Source organism: Triticum urartu, chromosome 6A, assembly GCF_056163025.1.
Source record: "Triticum urartu cultivar PI428250 chromosome 6A, HENAU_Tu73, whole genome shotgun sequence".
NCBI lineage: Eukaryota > Viridiplantae > Streptophyta > Magnoliopsida > Poales > Poaceae > Triticum > Triticum urartu.
In genome coordinates this window covers 410038140-410057340 of record NC_141878.1, presented here as the reverse complement: position 1 = coordinate 410057340, position 19201 = coordinate 410038140, and the positions used below count along the sequence as shown (strand labels likewise).

At 43.3% G+C, this 19201-nt stretch overlaps 2 protein-coding genes across 6 annotated transcripts; one reads left to right on the top strand and one right to left on the bottom strand.

Annotated features, from left to right (window-relative positions):
• Positions 1-2179: 2179 nt before the first annotated feature.
• Positions 2180-6062, bottom strand: LOC125513582 (uncharacterized). Of its 5 annotated transcripts, none has more exons than XM_087528146.1 (8): positions 5935-6062; positions 5476-5560; positions 4720-4838; positions 4447-4507; positions 3719-3843; positions 3541-3630; positions 3103-3411; positions 2180-2993 (listed from the first exon to the last, which is right to left on the bottom strand). In XM_087528146.1, the coding sequence occupies exons 2-8, from the start codon at positions 5552-5554 to the stop codon at positions 2304-2306; spliced, it is 1473 nt and encodes a 490-aa protein (XP_087384272.1). In that variant the 5' UTR covers positions 5555-5560; positions 5935-6062; the 3' UTR covers positions 2180-2303. The 5 variants fall into 5 exon arrangements, with proteins under 5 accessions (XP_087384272.1, XP_087384274.1, XP_087384273.1 ...); XM_087528148.1 differs by having other exon boundaries at positions 4720-4835; XM_087528147.1 differs by lacking the exon at positions 5935-6062 and adding an exon at positions 5790-5807.
• A 7608-nt stretch (positions 6063-13670) lies between these two features.
• On the top strand, positions 13671-18861 carry LOC125519730 (DNA-binding protein EMBP-1-like). The gene is made up of 10 exons (XM_048684477.2): positions 13671-14152; positions 14285-14408; positions 14515-14621; positions 14720-14777; positions 14880-14973; positions 15156-15391; positions 16282-16404; positions 16541-16619; positions 16734-16876; positions 18535-18861. Exons 1-9 carry the CDS (start codon positions 14121-14123, stop codon positions 16820-16822), a joined length of 942 nt encoding a protein of 313 aa, XP_048540434.2. The 5' UTR covers positions 13671-14120; the 3' UTR covers positions 16823-16876; positions 18535-18861.
• Positions 18862-19201: the final 340 nt, after the last annotated feature.

The window sequence follows — 19201 nt, the reverse complement described above, 5'->3', positions numbered from 1 at the left end:
CTTTCTCTTTCTTTTCTCCTTCCTTCTTTATTTCTCATGCAATGTCTATATGTCCGTGAGTTACAATGGTAGAAACAATTGACATAAATTTAGTGAGGACTGTATGCACAAACATAATGTTCAATGTGTTATGAACTTGGTGCAAGCTTAGTAAGGATTATAAGTGCAAGGAAAAAATGACAGGTTGTCTGTTGCAACGAAAGAAAAAAATGGCTTGAATTAGTGAGGATCATGTAGGAAAAGAATGTCACTTCATCTTTATTCGTAAGATAAGATATGAATGAGGGCCCACACCCTTTAAAAATTTGTAATTATCGTATATTTACTTTCCCTCTTTTTCCTTTCTCCTTCCTTCTTTATTTCTCATGCAATTAGTGTCTATTATATTTGTTTGCTTTTTTTATTTCTCATATGCAATGTCTATTTCCCACCTCTCTCTCATATTGCTCTGCCCCTCATTTGTTCCGTTAAGGACAAATCTTATTCATGCCATATTCTTTGCTTAATTTCTGAAGCAGCTCCTTGATGCTTGACAACCTAAGAACGTATATAAACTGGTAAAAATTTATGTAAAATAGCAAGGTGGGACTATTTATGAAAAACAGTCTCCAGCCTGTTCGTCCACTGGGCCGCAGCAGTCCGACTGGCCCAGCGCGCCCGTGCTCATTGCCTCAGCCCGTCTACGCCTCATCTTATATTCTTAAAAGGGCAGACGACAATATTAGTACACTCATGGGCTAGGCGGATTGGTCTGCTATGTTGTAGTACACCTGGTAGACCACGGATCAAATCCCAGCGCCCACCACTTTCTTCCCCTTTTTCAATTTAATTCAAATACAAATTCAAACTGAAAGCGTAAAATTACGGGAAGAAGCATATTGTGACGGTGAACCCGACAAAGTCCATCCGTGCTTTATTATTATTAAGATTAAAAAGAGATAATAAAACGAAACGTTTTTGGATTCACTAAAGTAGGATGGCGGTTTTAATTCCTAAAAAGCACATGAACCTTTGTGTAAAAAAGACGCGACGGTGAACCCGATAAAATCAAGATGTGCTTTATTATTATTATTATTATTATTAGGGAAAGAAAGAAGGAATTTTACATCCTTTGGAAAAATTGACAGACGTTCATTGATTCGGATCCAATGGTTAAATATTGAAAGATAACTGTTACACAGAACCTAAATAGTGGGCCAGGAACTGATTTTGAAAATTAGTTCGGGGATATTATGATGAAAAAAAATGTATGTAAAGGTTGAAGTGCTATCCAGCAAGGGAAAGCTGATCACAAAGCTAAGAAAATCAGAGTTTAGACCAGATTAGCGAAAACGAAATCAGAGTGACTATATGGATAATTGCTAAATTAGCTCCCAAATCAAATCAAAATGCAGCGGTATGCTGTCCAACTATGAGCTTTAGGTGCACTTAGCCAACACCATTTCTCATTTTTATTTACTTCGCGTTTGGGGTTTTGTTAAAGTCAAAATTTGTCAAGTTTGACCAAAAATAGAGAAAAATATATAGCCATTAATTAAGGACTCTTGATTGTTGAGTAATGGTAGCATGCAGTTTTACAATTATTTTAGTTTTATAACAGCAGGAAAATGATGCTAAAATTGAGGTATTGGGTTCCTTGGATCCCTGTCTACTGGTCTGGTTTATTTTAGTTTTATAAGACCCGCATGCATGCAAGGAAGGAATGAGAAAGAAGTAGCTCAATATTAAACAAGTTGGTACTACCTCTTTTCCAGTTTATAGGGCTCAATTTGAAAATCTCATCAATCAAGGTAGATGGTGAACGGTAGAACAATTTTTGTAGTTTGCAAAACCACTCAATTAATGCACTTGTTTTTCTAAAAACTATGTTTATCAATGCATTAATTGCAATGCATGCATCATAAAGTACATGCATTGGTCATTTTTCTCTTAATACTTGTATGCAATGATTTATTGCGCCTTGAAATCTGAACATGTGATGAAAAACAAGATAATCCCTATAAACCGAAAAGGAGAGAGTAGTACAAGAAAACATCATTAACTTTTGCCTCAATTATTGTTAGTGACCTTGTATAGATGCAAAATGTATTTTTCATAATAGCCTTGTATAAAGGAATGGAAGGAGTACTATTCTTGGTTTCCCACTCACCCAAGTTCAGTTCAAATAAAATGGCATGAATAGATCAAACACAAGGAAATAGATAATATGATCTGGCAAACATAGACAAAGTTCCACATGTGGCACATGCCTTCCTTCACTTATTTCGCTTCTAGCTCCTTTCTTAGACGAATTTTTCTAGGATCTAGAAGAATTTTTCTAGGACCCAGATGACCTTCACTTCAACTTGATCACCATCAAATTCTCTTTTTTGAGTCCTAATTCTACGGGGTAACTCTAGACTTTCTTCACTCCTAATTCTACGGCTGCAGTCTAGACAGAATTTCAAATTCTTGTCCTCTTCTTGGCTGTCACAGGTTGTGATTACTCTTAGGTCCACCTCTATGTGGAGTTTGTACTTGCTACGATCAGGCAATGCAATCATGTGTGGTCCCAGTGGAAGAATGCACGTGGAACCACAGGGCAGGGACAAGCTACTGCCTCGTTCAAAACTGAAGAGATTGACGCTTTTGCTCCCATAGTCAATGGCAATTGCCTTGACGCTACCATACACAGAGCGGCTTCTCGAACCGAAGTCTTTGAGGTTCAACCTGACCTCAACATAGGTCTCAACTGCTTCCGGAATCACCAAGTATGTGATCTCCAACTTGCGGCCAAGGCCTCCATAGATGGTTTGTGTGAATTCCTCAACTTCATCAGGCTCAGTAACATCCCAGCCTCGGCGGAAATGACCGCTCCAAGACCCCTCATCATCAGTAGAAGACCCCTCATCGTCTTCTGTGAAAACCAGGTCTTCTGTGAAAACCTCCAAGCAAAAGGCACCGTAAGCCTGTAGTATCCCACATGGTCCAGCGAGTACCAAACCCTTTCCTTCCTACACATGAAAGCATGAATGTGAAGGATTTTAATTTATTACAATATATAATGCATGTAAAGAGGCATAAAGCATGTAGTAGATATAACATACGGTAGCTAGTGTATACCTCTTGTACTTCCCCCTCGAGCGCCACATAGATGACAAAACTTTGGTACCAGTCATGGGCGTCCATACGGCTAATACGAAAGTTTGCACGAATGGCCAACACTTGCACCGCACGTAAAATTGACACCTCCGTCAAATCTTCATCATCGGAATGCTCCGAGGCAAATGAAGCATCATCCTCACCTCCGTCACCATCCTCACCTCCGTCACCATCCTCATTGGCAGTGTTAATAAACCATCCATGAAACTTCAGTTTGGTTCCATACATGTTCCAATCCCACACTTCACTCATCGGCTGATTGTTGTCACCCTCAAGCGAGGGGAAAAAAGAGATATTAGCAAATAGGATATGTCACTACAGAATGTCATCAACCACCACACAATTGGGACTGGCAATAGGCATATCTATAGTACAAACAACAATATGGACCAAACTTACCTGTTTTACTTCTACATTCCACAAACAGTGAACAGCAACAAAACTAATCACGCCACAAGCAACGTATTGTAGAGCAGGCTGCCCCCCACCCTGAAAAAAAAAAGATGAGATGAGCATATATAACAGGGCATTTTATTTTCAAGATAATATCAGGTGCAACTCAAGTAGCATAACTCACCTGTGTGGATTGAAACCAGTTCAGTATGATGATAATTACAGTGTATCGCAAAAATGCGTAATTAAAGAAATGGTTCTTGCTAGCTCTTGGCACAGCGATACAGAGGGCAAGTGCAACACATATACCTGGAACCAAAAAGCAGAAATCTATATTATGTGCTGAGTGATGCAGCAACTGCTCCAATATGCAGAATTTAATACAATAGTTAATCCAAGAGGAAGTTCAAACTTCAAAATAATTTGTTTTTCTCTGCATACTGTCTCGGCCCCTTGGGCCACAATTTTTTTTTAATCATACCGGCAACAGCAAAAGAGTGGCATGGATCCCATATAGAGCAACCGAGCAAGTAAAACAGACAAGCAAGCAGGGCGCATCTGAACAAGAATTGGAAACGTTCTAGTTTCAAATCTGCACTTTTCCCTAGTACTAATACTAAAGAATAAACAAAAGATAGAATGTTCTCTTAGATCAACAAGAATAAGAAAATGCTGATAAATACTATTTCGTCCTCATAGACCAACAAGAGAAAGAGCTGCAATGATGCAAAAAATTTACTGAGGTCTCACTATAAATACAGGTGATTATGCCAAATGAAGTTGACATGCACAAGTCATAGTGAAGCTGATGTTACTTTTATTCTATTACTAACCACATATCTATAATCATTGCAAGTTTCAGAAGAACAAACCGCAAATGTAATTTGGCACAAACAATATTCTATTACTAACCAGATATTGCAGTGTCAGCAATGAAAAGCATGGAGGAAGCATCTTCGGGTGGGAACACGTGCTGTGCATAACAATGCATATCAGATTAGTTGAACTATTAAACTAAAAACGAACCCACTGACAATATTATCACCAAAAGTTCACTAAAAAGATCTATGACATTTATTGGAGCATAAAAAATTTAGCTACCCTGACCATAACTGATGTGAACACCACCCAGAAAGTGCTGCTCATAATTCTTAGAAATACACAATATAACTAATAAAAACAAACCTGGATACGGGAAGAAATTCCCAAAACATTGTTTGCTAAACAATGCTTCATAGCAGCACAGCACATGCAAACAAAAAATCCGGGGATTGAAGCCACAGCCCATGACTTGATGACGCCTACTGAAACTCATAAAATCAGATATGCATGAACTTAAACCATATTAAAAAAATATTGGTAAATGTAGGCAGCTGGCATCAAACTAGTGTAAGGATGAACCCTTCATGACTTTGTCCTGCTGAGCTAAGATAAATCAAAAGACACCATAACATGAATAGTAATCAAGATCTAGTAAGTAATATCTCAACTTAACAAGGAAAATCTGTCCACAATGAAACAAGTCAACAACAAAGTACGGTTTCAGTTCCATGCCACTTAACTGTACACAATGAATAGTAATCAAAGGAAAGAAGTCAACAAGAAACTATTTCCATGCCACGTAACTGTTGATAAAATATTGAAATCTGCTTTAGCATTGATACTTCATATGCTACTTGCCGTGCAAACTTTTGAGAATTACTACAACATTCCACAATGAGGTGGACAAGACAGCGGTGAGGAGCCTACCAAAAAAATCAATTGCTAAAAGATCATTATGGAGTGTACAAGAGGTCAATCTAATATTTTTTAGTCACCACATTTTTACTCCAGCCATAGTATCCTGAAGATAAAATCTGGTCTAGAATAGTTCTGAAAAAAGACAGATGCATAATAACAAGCTCCGCACAATTGGACCCATCAAAATGAGTAGGAACATACTGTGGATACGTGGAGCATCCAAACGAAACTTGAACAGAGAGAACACTGGCAAAAGCATATCATGCATTTTGGATATCATCGTCTCCTGCATAATAGTAGATAAAATAAATAAATTTCATTTAATAGAAACGAATGAATTCAGGTGGCGTGGTTTTCTTAATAAAAAGACAAAATAAATCATTCTGTTAGTGACTAATAAGATATGCCAAAGGAGACGTCGATGGGCGTGCCTAATCCGACCTCGCGGGGGCGGAGACGAGGAAAAGCGAATGTGAGGAGAGGGGGATCTGAGACGGCGAAGGGCCTAACCCGACCTGGCGGCGGCGGGCGGAAAGACTATGGGGATCGGCGGAGTTGATACGGCAGGACGCCGACTTCGAGTTTCCCTGCTCGAGGTACCGATGAGGACCGGAGGGCGAAACAGCAGAGACAAAAAAAAGTACGAGGAGAAGCACTTACCAGACGGCGACGAGCCCGACGCCGGAAGGTAAACAGCTGCGGGCGGCAGAGAGGAGAGCAAACCCTAGCGGCCGCGGAGAGGACTAGAGGAGAGCAAACCCTAGCGGATCGTCTAACTTTTATATCGCCACAACTATCTCTACTCCTAATGTCTCAGTTCGTAAGTCGTTCGTTCGTTCCGTTCGTTCCACCCTTCCATCGATCTCCCCCTCCCCCCATGCGATCTCCCTCCCACAGATTTTTGTGCTCCCTCCGAAAACCAAGACCGGTTTTAATTCATGCCCAGAAAAACCAAATCAACCCTTCCATATAAAACACCAATCCTTCCATCCTTCCCTTCCATATACGACGCCAATCAAATCATATGAGCCACCCACCGATTTTTTACCGTACCGAGATCCCTTGCCGTATCTGGTTTTTGTTGCCTTTTTTCGCCATACCAGCCGATCATGCAATATTTGTAGATGGATAGATGGAAAATCGCACAATTACAGGATGCCAGTTATCTGCTTACGACCCCATCTAATCAATCTCTTCCTCCAGAAATTACCGTCGGTGGAGTGCTCCCTCTCTCTCTACACTCTTGCCTCTCTTCATCTTCCCCATGGAGTCATGGGCGTTCTAGACCTAAACCTACTACCGATCCACCATGGAGCCGACGAGTTCGAAGGGCATGCGATCGATTTGGAGTTCTGGACTACGATCGATCTCAGGAGTCATAACACTCTATTGCCGTCAATTGGCTGTTGGGCCGGCAGGAACTACGATGCCTCGCCGCTGCGTAACGGAGCAGGTGGCGGAGGTGGCTACAGTGGGGCGGAGGAAGTAGGAAAGAGGTGAGGCGGGGCGGCTGGGTGTGCTCTAATTGATGTTGTGGTTGGCGGTGTTCGCATCGACAGATTGCAGCATGCTGTTGTAGCTGGCACTGTTCAGGTTACTGCTTACGGCGATCGTGATTGCGTTGCTCTCCTCGTCTCCCTTCCTTTGTCGCGACGCCGCCCAGACTATGGTGTGGTTTCCTCGCCGGATCCCATGGGCATGGGCGGATCAGTGTGGAGAATAGGAACCCAGACTCGAGCCGAAGCCATGTGTGAGGAGACACAGGGTTGACGGCGTCATGGTGCTGCGTGCGGTGAGGATTGGAGCCAGGCGGCTGCATCGCTGAGTAAGTGGAGTGGCTGAGGCGTCATGGCGTGGGTGGAGGAGGGGCAACGGTGACACCGTGCCGGGACGAACGAGAAGGACAGCACCGTGATGGTCCGAGCATGGAGGGGTGGGATGGGGTAGGAAGAGCACGTGGTGGAGAAGGAGCGCCGCTGTGGAGAAGAAGATGAGACAACACTAGCAACATCCATTTTTCTGTTCTCATGTATGAATGACAAATTGAGTATCGAGTTAAGATATTTTCACACGTTTTGGATGGTGGTGTACTATTGAATTTGAGTCAGATGTCAAGTATCCATCCATGAGCGCCATGAGAAAACAAGTACTACATGGATTCGTTGCTCGTGTTCTTTTTCATCAAAATGTGACAAAGTTTAATTACCTCTAATGTGCATGCCCTTTTCAGTCTTAAGAACATGTAGCCTGCTTATTTGTCCAACATATGCCCTTGGGTGCAGATTCTAGACCTGCCAGCCTATTTAATAGGCCAATTGCCTATACAGAATATCTGTCAAGAATGCACTAATACGACTTATGCAGACATCTTTCATTTGTTTGAGAAATTTGCAAGAAGAAAAGTGCAGTGTTGTGAATAAAATATAAGACAGGGATCAGTGTTTCTGCAACAACACAGGTGTGTTTCATGTATTTTTTGATCGTATTACCTTTTCTGCCATTCCCAATAATCCATGCCTTGCCACATATTCAATTAAATTCTTCTAATTCTGGCTTAGTTGTTTCCTCAGCTTCTGTCTGACGAGGATGCGATGGATCAAGGAAGTTCCTGATGCAGAGATAGCTTTGGAAGAAAGTTTTGCAGCGTGGTGTTTACATGCTGGTGGTACTCTTGGTGGTTTCTATAGTCTTATTGTCAACTAAAAAAAGTAACATAACATTTGTTGGGCTTTATTCATCCATCAATGCCAAAATATAAAAGGCTGAAAAACAATAATGAATAGTTATGTGGCCTGTTGAAGTAAAATACAAAAGGGAAAAAAGATAATAGTATTTCTGAACTCTGAAGGTATTTGTCTGGAAATTCAACAATACCCATTTTATATATTTATTTTGAAAGATGTAACTATATTGACCAGAAGTTTCATATAGAGAACTCTTATAAGATTATATATTTATTTTGAAAGAAGTAAATATATTGATCAGAAGGGTTTGCATGCTAATATACAAGAAGAGGGAAGAAGAATTACAAAGAGGTCAATTACAGGACAAGAGAATCTATGTGTTATTCTTCAAATCTAAAAGAGATAAAATAAAGATCCTTCTTAAACATAACCTTTCAATGTGCAATGGAAGGCACCTTCCCCTCAAAGACCAGCCAATTTCTTCTATGTTTCCAAATATTCCATAGTACACATACAACCACTTCAACAAATCAGGTTCTATTCGTGTTTTCTTCCTTGATTAGAATTTTTTTCATTGTTGCACTTCATTGATATAATTTAAAGAGATAGTTTTTGCCCCCTTTTTCCTTTTCACTCTATTTTCTTTATCTTAAGACAACAGGGGCGCGTAAATACAAGTCACCACGAAATAAGCTTGGCGGCATCTCGTATTCTCGTCAAAGTGATGTATGTGTTGCAGACCACTTTTTGTCAAGTTTCAAGTCAGTGCCTATTCTCAAGATAGTCACCAGGGACATAAGTGTGTGTGAAAGTTCAGTAAGAAACTCACCAACCTAGGGACCTTGCATCTAAAGAGAGAAGAAGTAAGAATAAATCATGTCAACGGAATGAGCTACTACCACTGGATAGAATCTGTTTTTAGAATTTATGTAAAGGACACGGCTTAACTAATTATTGGGTTTAATCTTTAGATTATTGTAGAGGCATGCGTGAATATAATCTGACATTGATAATAGAAGATATGCGAATTCTCAATGCAGAGAGCACTCTTCTCTATATTATCACAGAAAGCCATTTCCTCCCAAAACTAGCTGGTAGTGGAGCTTGAAAAGCACCGGATGATTTGTGTGTTGGATGTGCTGCCTCTACATTTCTTGACAAATGATAATTGATAAAGAGTGGAAGTTGTTTTGTATATTATTGCTTACTTGGGAGACTTTTAACATGCAAAGTAAGTAATACATCAGGGGTATGTAAACTTAGTTGCATGTACAATTTTGTTTTGAATCTCATGCCAGGTACATTGTACGTAAAATTATGCTTGGATGACTGATGATGACATTATTCAGGGGTTTGGTCATCCGCGCGCATATTGTAATATGTAATGTACCCGTCAGTGGAAGAAGAAATAGTGCTATTGACTACATTGTTCTTTGCTATTGACAACATATAGAAAAGACAGGGGAAGAGCATCAATTGTCATTGTATTTGATAATCTTTGATCGATAGAGATGAACTTTTAAAGAAGTCTGATTGCTAATATTTATTCTAGGATATTGATTTGTAATTTAAAAAAAACAGGAATTGACTGCTGATTATTGGTTGCTATTGATACGTATTGCTATGATGGCTGATCTGAGTGATGCTTCATAGTACAACCTGGCTAAAAAGTAAGGTCGGCAAAAGTATAGCTTTGGAATAATTAATGTATGATAATATTTGGTGCGACTAAGATAAATATAATTAAAATATGTGAAGAAAAAAGCTTGAGTGGGGTGATGTGATTGCTTGTGTAGAGGAGACAAGTGTAAGGCAATATTTTTCCCAACACAGTCATAAGCCGCATGCTACGTCGATGCTTGTAAATTATAAAGTTGTTTTGATCAATATTTGTACATATAAATTAGTTTTTTCCGCGGCAGTAGGCTCTCAACGAAATGGCTGACAAACGCTTACCAACATGGACAATGGCCACAACGCACTCGCGATATGGGTGACCAAGCATTTGCCAAGATGGATGACTACCGTGCTCTGGAGGACGTCCACAGGCTAACGGTCGCCAAAACATACGCAAGGGCGCAATAGGACGAGGTTGGCGATCATTCCCTCGAGGACGACCAAGCGTTGATAGTCGAAGGCTCTAACCGCGCCTTCAAAGATGACGGTGAGGACCGAGGACAATCGGTCACACGCCATCACTCTTTAAATATTGTTCAATCACGTAGCAATGCACGGGTATTTAGCTATATTATATGTTTTTGAGATATAATGCTTATGGTAAGACATCAAAGAAATATTTAGAATTGCCGATGAAGGTAACCTGGAACATTGATTTAGTAAACAAATATGCCCGGCCATCACATCAAGGAAAGGTTCCATAGACAACTCCAAGGATTTCCCAAACTATAAAAATAATGTGCAACGCAACCCAGAATCAAAACATACCCTTTGATTCAGACTTGTTGCTCCCATCCCCTTTCAGGACCTCCTTCTTCTCCTTCAGGAAATCTGAAACAGTAAGGGCCAAATGTCAACACAGCCACCAACTAAAGTGGATCAAAGGAAACCCAAAACCAGGAAGAAAGCTTACTCTTTTTCGACTGGTAAGAGAACAGCCGCCGGGACTGCGAGTTGGCGAGCAGGAATCTCCAGTCTCGGACCTTGCCGGCCCCATTGGCCGACGAAGCCCGGCTCCCAAGAGTAGACGTCAGGTAGCAACGCATGAGACACATCCCGGCGAACTCACAGCCGGGCAGCAGCGACGGCCGCGGACATGCCATGGACCCTGAGCAGATAATCCTAGAGGACTGAATATTGCACAGAGTGAGGTGATGCACATGCCGATGAACCGAATTGACAGGGAAGAGCAGGCGGTGGGGTCGGAGAGGGAGACTAATCTGTACCGGGACAAGCAAGCGAGCACGCGGGAGATGGTGGAGAGACTCATTGCGGCGACGGTGACGGTAGCGGCATCAGGAGGAGAGGGAGGGGGCGGCGTCCCCGAACGAGCATACCGAGCTCGAGCGCCTCCTCGGTCACTTCGGCGACCGGATTTGAGGAAGGAGCAGGGAAGAGCATGGGCTTGCAAGTCCCGCGCCTCCGCGTCTGCCTCCGACAGATGCTCCCGCGACCGGATTCGACCATGAACGGGATGAAGAGCAGGGGCGACCATGGGAGAATAGGTAACAGAGGGGAGATGTGAGGGGCGGTGGGAAGTGACCAGAATGTGTGGGGGCGGTGGGGAGGATGACTGTGACGTTCTTTTTTCAATATACACGTATTAGACAGTTACCAAAGAGATAGTGAGTGAGTGCAACGTTGTTCAAGTCAAAAACAAAATCTAAAAAAGTTCATTCTTTTCTACGGCGTCCGATTCAGCAGCGTGAGTGTGATTTTTTTTATCGTCGGGACTTGTTACGGTAATATCATTGGATGATTTTTAATTTTTTTATATAAATAATAACTTTATATAAAAATTGATAACTTTTTATTGAATATACTCACTTAGATTCAAAATAATTAACTCTCATTAAGTACAACTTTAGCGGCAATTAATTTGGATCGAAGTGAGTATTTAAATTCCGTAATATGCAGGTCATCTTATGGCCACCAGGGATGCGGGGAAGAGGAAGAGAGCGACACGGGGAGGGGAGTGGATGACGTTTAGTGGTTGTTTGGATAGCGATGATTAGCCATGAGTTTATAGAAAATAGGTTTTTAGCCGATTTTATGTAAAATCAGTTTTACTAGTTTGTTTTTGACTAATCAGTTTATGAGCAATCACGTTTGGAGTAAGAGAAGTTAACGCTAGCTTCTCTTGTTTCTTGTTTGGATATGTATCTCTCCGGTGAGATCCCGTGAGATGAGGAAGGAGCAGGCTGCCAGAAAAGAACGGGATGGCCTGAGTCCGTTAGGATCCAGTATTTACAAAACGGGTTTATAGGAAAACTACTAATTCTCGTTTTTCCATAAACTTGAAATTATGGGTTTCTGAGAACCACGTTTTTTATATCTATGGATTAGTTGGAACAGCCAAACAAGATTTTATTCGGTTAGACGGTTTTTCTAATTTGTAGAGATTGCGTTTTGTATATTCTATCCATCCAAACAACCCCTTAGAGTGAGAAGACTATGGACTGGTCGTATAGTGATAATAGGTTAGGTGAAAACCTTTTAAAAAAAGTTAGGTGAAAAAAAGAAAAAACAGATTTTATGTTTACAAATAAAAACAGTTGTGTTAGTTTCACTTTTATCTTTATTATGTACTAGCGGCCGGAAAGAAGCACCGGGTCTCGATCTGGGAGGAAAGGGAGGGAGAGAAGGTGAGGGCTAGCGGTGCAGCAAGCCAGATGATGAGAGGGGTGAAGAGATGAGCTTGAGGAGGGGAGCGAGCTTTGTCCATGGCGTGGGTGGGAGCAGAGGGAGGTCCATCCATGGCGTGGCGACAGGGGCGCTGAGCGTGGAAGAAGCACAGGACCCCTACTCCTCTCCTAGCGTGTGAGCTCGTCCGTCGAGGTGGAAGATGACTGTCCATCAATGACGGCGATGGCGACCTTTGTGTGATGTTGGTCGCCAAAACCAACCTGCGTGGTGAGTGTGTCGTCCTCCTTGGCCTTCGACAAGCTGGCGCGCACGTAGTGGTCGCCCTGCGGGATCTTCCTTAGTACGGCGATGGCGAGGCCATCGGTGAGGACATCGAGGGTGTTGCCCGCCGTTGGATGAGTGGAGGGAAGGGGATGGGAGGGGTGGTGGCGGGAGACGAGGGAGCCGGTTGTGCCCGCATCTGATCGCCGTCGGATGAGTGGAGGGGATGGGATGAGAGGGGCGCGGTGGGAGATGAGGTTGTCGACTGTGGGGGCAAGAGCGGGGGGAATGGAGTGGTGAATCCGCCGAGATCTAGAAGAGAGTGAGTGTGAGGGATACTGATGTTGTTTTTTGGGGAAGGGGCGGGTTAGCTTGGGTGCTGGTTGGACCGTGCTGGATAGCCGATTTGGGCCTTGGATTGCATCAATGACGTTTTGTCTCTGGTCTCAGAAGGAAAAAAATATTAAAGTATATATTTTTTTATATTTATTAGATATGTTTAGAGTATCACAAAAAAAATCAAAATCTTGAGAGAAGAAACCGAATATACTTGATTTATGTTCAACCGCTTCCATGTTTTTATCTTCTGTCGGACAAATTTCCTTACCCTATATAAATAAATTAAAAATTCTCAAAAAATATTAAAATAATAAAATAATTTAAGAAATTTCAGATGACATATTATTTATATACCAACATTATAGTTGGTTGTTTGCTTCGAAAGAAATGCAACATTTTTTTTAATAGGTTTGTCAGATGACATAATATTTATATATGACACATTATTTCTTAAGCGTATCAAGTAAATCTCAATAATTTATAATAGATTTTTGGTTGGATCATCAGTTTATATATACTCATTGTCAATTTGCTATCTCGTGATCAGTTTTACATTACAAGTGAAGTGGAGTTTAATTATTATGCAATTGTGACCGTGTTATATTGTCTTTACCTGTGAAATTTAGCATGCATTATCTTTATACGATTTCAGTCTTTAACAAACTATTTCAGAAGCTCGTGACAACGCACGGGCATTCTATTAGTCTCTACTCCTAATGTCTCAGTTGGTCACGTTTCGAGTTTTATTTTCGTCTCACCTTACTCGGTTTTTTTGTACCCACCCCACCCCACCCCACGCACGCAGCGAAAAAACACCCCGCAAAAAACCGCTCCTATCGATCCGTCGAGGACACAGAGCCGCCGTCCTCTCGTGCGATCTCGCTGCCGTCGCCCTCCGATCCGCTCCTCCTCGTTTCCCGAGGATACGCAGCTGGATCCGCCGATGCCGATCCAGGCAGACGCGGCCGTCGTGGATCACGAGGACACCGCCACCACCGGTGCCTCGGATACGTCGCCCGTTGCGGATCAGGATCCCCAGGACGCCGACGCCACCGCGGATCCACTGCCACGCACAGCTCGGGCCCGAGCCGCGATGGGCTCAGCTGTGGCCGCTGCTGCGTGCGCCCTTCGTCTCCAGGCTCGGCGAGCCCCGCCGCCAGCCACCCCCAACCCACACGGAGTGGGCCGCCTCGATGCACGCCTACTACGCGGCCGCCGCCTCCGCCGCCGGGATCCCCTATGCCGCGTGGCCGCTGCCGCCGCAGGCCCAGGTACGCGATGCGATCCTCCTCTCCTAGAGCCGCTCCGGAGCCGCAGACCCGCGGCGCGGCGCTAGTGGTGGCGTTGCCTTGTTGATGGCGGGCTTTGAGTTCTGATCAGTTTTCTTTCCTCTTTCGCGGCAGGACGCAGCAGCACGGCCTGGTGGCGGCCGGGCCGGGGGCCGCGTATGGCGCGCCGGTGTCGTTCCTCATGTACCACCACCCTGCGGCGGCGTACTACGCGCACGCGCACGCCTCCATGGTCGCGGTAAATGCCGAGCTCCCCTCCCTCGTTTATATTCTAGCGCATTGGACCTGACCGTACGTTGTGCGTCCGTGTTGTGAAATTGTCTGCTGCATTCTGCTCTGTGCAGGGGGTGCCTTACATGGCCGGCGAGTCTGTCTCGGCGGCAGGGAAAGGGAAGAGGGTGGGGAAGACACGATGTGTCCCTTCTGGCGAGATCAATTTCAGCTCCGGGAGGTATGGCGTGGTTTCTGTGCTTGCATGTGTGCGGTGTGCTCTTGTTTGTCTGTTGGCCGGGTAGGCTGAACTGAAATCAACTGATATGGCTTGCACAGCGGCGATGCCGGGAGCCAGGGGTCATCGGAGAAGGGAGATACGGGCGCCAATCAGAAGGTGCCTCGTTTGGCATTGTCTGGATTATGCTTTTTCTAGCAATATTTGATTGTTAGTTTTGGTTGATCCACAATTTCACGTATGCTTATGTATTCTGTCCAGGGCTCATCATCATCCGCGAAGAGGAGGAAGTCCGGCGCTGCAAATACAGAAGATGGGTTATCAGTTATCACAAACCATAATTCCTGGATACAAGGTATGATGGGTTAGTTTGGAAAGACAATGACAGTACCCGTTACACTTGGTAAAAAGGAAGAAGTGGGCTTGGATTTGTGTCATTGTGTCGGTTCGCATCCTTGTGTGGGCACCATGAGAGTTCTGTAATGGAGTAGTTTGTCTATGTTGGTAGTATGTGAGAATGACAGTTGGCATTTTCAGGTGAGCCATCTCAGGCTGCCACAGTGCAGAATGCTGTAACCGAGCCGCCATTGGAAGACAAGGAGAGGTCTACATCCAAACTGTTGGTTTTGGCACCTGGGAGGGCGGCACTCACCAGTGCTGCACCGAACTTGAATATTGGGATGGATCCCTTGAGCGCTTCTCCATCCTCCATAGTACAGGGGGAGGTGAATGCCGCAGCTTCTTCCCAGAGTAACGCTTCACTGTCTCAGATGGTATAGTTTTCCGTTATGAATTCTTTTCTTCAAAGGAAGGTCTCTGTTTCTTCCAGACCTCCAGCCTCTGCACTGTCATGATTTTTGAGAGCGTGGTAAAATTGGTAATTGTCATGAATGAATAGTAGTTTTCCTCTCATTTTGGAAAATACAAATAGTGCATTTACTTGCAACTTGGTTTTACTTTAGCCCTCTTTTATAAAAATGTGGTGACAAATAGCATGTAAATGTTTTTCAGATTGCATCTTATATGATTATAACAACCATACTTTCCCGCACTTGTTTATTTCCCGGTGAGTGTGTGGCACACTGGCACTAGAAGTAGAGAAATGATAGTTATAAAATTTAGGTTCAACGTTATGGACGTTTGACTGTTAAGTTAGGTCCGCACAACGATCTCTCCGCATGAGAGTGCTCCAGATAGGTTATGCTGGACATAATGTCTGAAACAATCCCCATTTTTGTTGTTTCAGAAATTTAAAGCGATGGCTTCATAGGGAAGTATGCAATCACTAAAAGTTTTGGCCATCTGGGATCATCTCAGGCTTCCAGAATTTTAATTAGAATATACTTTCTACTGGTTCTTGAGCAATGCTGCCTAATATACTTGATTTGTTTTAACTGGACTTGATTACAGTAGGGATGTTTAGTCAAGTGTTCCTATGAGCTATTACCTGCATGTTGCTAAAATTATCTTCTGGGGAGAATATATTTGACATTCTGAACTCAGCTGAACAGCGAAACATATCCAGTTTAGGCAAGTAAGACAACACTGTATCGATTTTCTAGGCCAGCAAATGAATTAACTTAAGATTATTTGATGGTATAAATTAAATTTCACCATTGAAACAGTATACTAATTGATCTCGATTTCTTCTTATGCTACCTAGCAAGAATGCGAAGAGCTAGCCCAGAAGGTAAGTGAGCTGACCGCAGCGAACGGCACGCTTAGATCAGAACTCGGCCAGCTTAAGGACTGCAAAACCATGGAAACAGAAAATAAACAGCTGATGGTGAATGCCTCACCCCTCTCTGGCCATGCCCTTGATGGAAAAGTTATTTTCATAACTCAAATTCTTCTGCTGACTGTAACCAATGGTTTTCTGATTAATGCGGGGTAAAATACTAAGTCACGATGATAAAATGCAGCAGTCAGGCCCTAGCGTTGTGACTACCCTGAGCATCCAGGTCGAAGCGCCCGAGCCGCATCCAGATCGAAGCCCGAGACGTAAATTTTATCCTACCATTAGTTTGTAACAGCCTTGGTCCAATATTATTATTCTTATTCCTCTCTGGTTTTAGACAAGAACAATAGAGAATCTTAATCCTTCTAATGTCACAGTCCCTGTAGTAGAGCACCTGCTGCCTCAAACTTCAGAGAAGATGTGCACGAATGGCTGTTTGGTCGCAGGTTACTCCAAGAAGAAGTAGCTAGAATGCCCATGTATTGGTGCATACAGATTGGCGATTGGGAGTTTTTTGAAGGTTAGAATTCCAGCATCTCGGCATCTTCATTATCCAATAGATTAGAAAAGGTCATAAGTTTTGACTGTGTGCCCGTTTGAAAATGTATAAGTGTGGATAAATTAATTACATAAATGCTGCAATGGTGCATTTGCTTTTAGATTCCTGTTGTTAACATGGTACAAAGAAGGTATGTGTGCATGCTTAAAAAATCTTAAGATTTGTGAATCTAGCTATTCAAGCATCCTTGAGTGATATATATTTCTCTGTACATTGAAATACAATTAAACAACAAGGAGCTTGTATCAGTGGTGTATACGCTCCAAAATTGCGGTATCTACCTTCCCCAAATAACATAAAAAATAAGGTTGGGGGTTTTATGGTGTGGCCGCAAGCCCTTTCTCTCCGCTGCGTCGCTCTCTAGGGGTGGCTTGGGCGGAAACACTAACTGCCGTCACACGCTGCCCCCCTCTCCCTCCTCCCCCATCGCCGCCATCGGTGGGCAGAGCCCATTGGCGGCTGGTGGCGGCGGGATCTGGTTCGCGCACACTCGCGTTGGTTGGGAGTGACCCTCACGGTGGTGTGGCTCGTGGAGCTGCTCTTGACGGAATTTGGAGTTGGTGTAACGGCACACGGCGGGGATTCGCAGCGGAGAGGAGGTGCGCGGCTGGGGCTCGTGGAAGGAGAACGTCTTGGCGCGGTGGCTCCTCCTGGAGGCGACTGTGCGGGACAAGGCGGCAACATAGCGGCTAGGCCATGGCGGCGTGGTGGAGCTCGGCCAGGTGATGGAGGCGGAGGCGTGGGCTGGATGGTCCCGATCTGGGTCGCATGGCCATGGCACAGGCATCTGCTGGGAGTGGCCTGACGGCTGCGATGTGCGGTTCTGACGCCCCTTGGTCAGGCATGGAGTGAGCTCGGTATGCTCTAAGCCGTGGGGATGCTGGTAGATGGGTTATGTGCTTTTGCATGTGCAGGTCTTGGGTGGACCATGACATCTCGGTTACGGTGGCGAAGTGTTGCGGTGGTGGCGGAGTGGTCAACTTGGACGGTGTGGCCCCAATCCGGCGGCGGCGAAGTGGTCAACTTGATCAAGTTGAAATAAAATCATGATATTTCTCCTATTCAATTAATTTGCTCCTACACATCCCATGGTGTATGCATGTCTAGAAAGTAAGGATTTTTTTCATAATTTCATCAAACTCACTATTGAAAAAAACAGTGAATTGAATTTGAAGACGGAGGGAGAGACACCCCATGTTGATTATGAGAGAGAGAGGGGTTGAGGTAGAGAGAGAAACTTACTGTGGTGCTAAAGGGTGTCGGTTGGTCTATAAGAGGGTGGAGCACGGGTCGCAGGAATTTATATTTAACTAGCCAAGTAGAAGGGGAGTCTTAGTTTCTTTTACAATTTAGAAATGGTTGTTAGTTTATTCCTTCTCATTAAATGGTTTGTTTGTTCCTTTTTACCAATCATCTACCATGGAATGTTATATATAAGTTTTTGTTTTTAGTCCAAAGCGATATTTCCTCCCATGTTTTTTAGACATATGCATACATGGTTGCGCATCGGAGGTTGGTGCAATATTAAAACCGGTTGATCATTCCTTTTTATGGATGAATTTTAGAAAAGCAGTCTTACAACATGCGGTGTATTTTCAGACTAAAACTTTGAATTGTAGGGGTAATCGACTCATCTGTTGATATGATTGGGAGGTGGCATGAACAAAGTAAAGCAGAAGAAAGCGAGCTTGGATGATGGGTGGCGGCATCAACCTACAATTGTTTTGTGTCGGTCAGAGCAGGGAAGGTGTTAGGCACGAACCAATCAACTAGGGCTTCTTGCTTTGACTCTCTTGCCGAACTAGGAGAAGTTAGCTCTTGCAATGCAATGATCAAGCTTTTAAGAAATTCTTGCATACATGTCTTTCAGTACTATTTTTTCATGGTTCATCTGTGTATGTCATTTTCATGATGTAGTGATTTTATAAAATAGTTACTTATTAGTTGTAACCATTGTTGTCAGATCAAGTTGGAAGCTTAATCTTCAGCAATGTCTCTTGTAGCTTTACTGTGATAGTAGAGAATAGGACAATGTGATATTGTCATCTACATGGTGAATGTTGCCACTAATATCTCTTTCGGTGTTGTCCAAATTCAAACTTCAGTTTGGAGGTAATGTGCTTGTGCACTGATATGACTTACATTTGAATATGAGCACTTTGGTTTTCAACTCTCAACTAGAGTTGCTCATCTTTCGTAATGCCGGTAGAGTGTAGATGCACAAAATCCATTGGATATTTATGGATGTGAGATCTTACATACATCCTTTTGTATTCATCTTAGTGT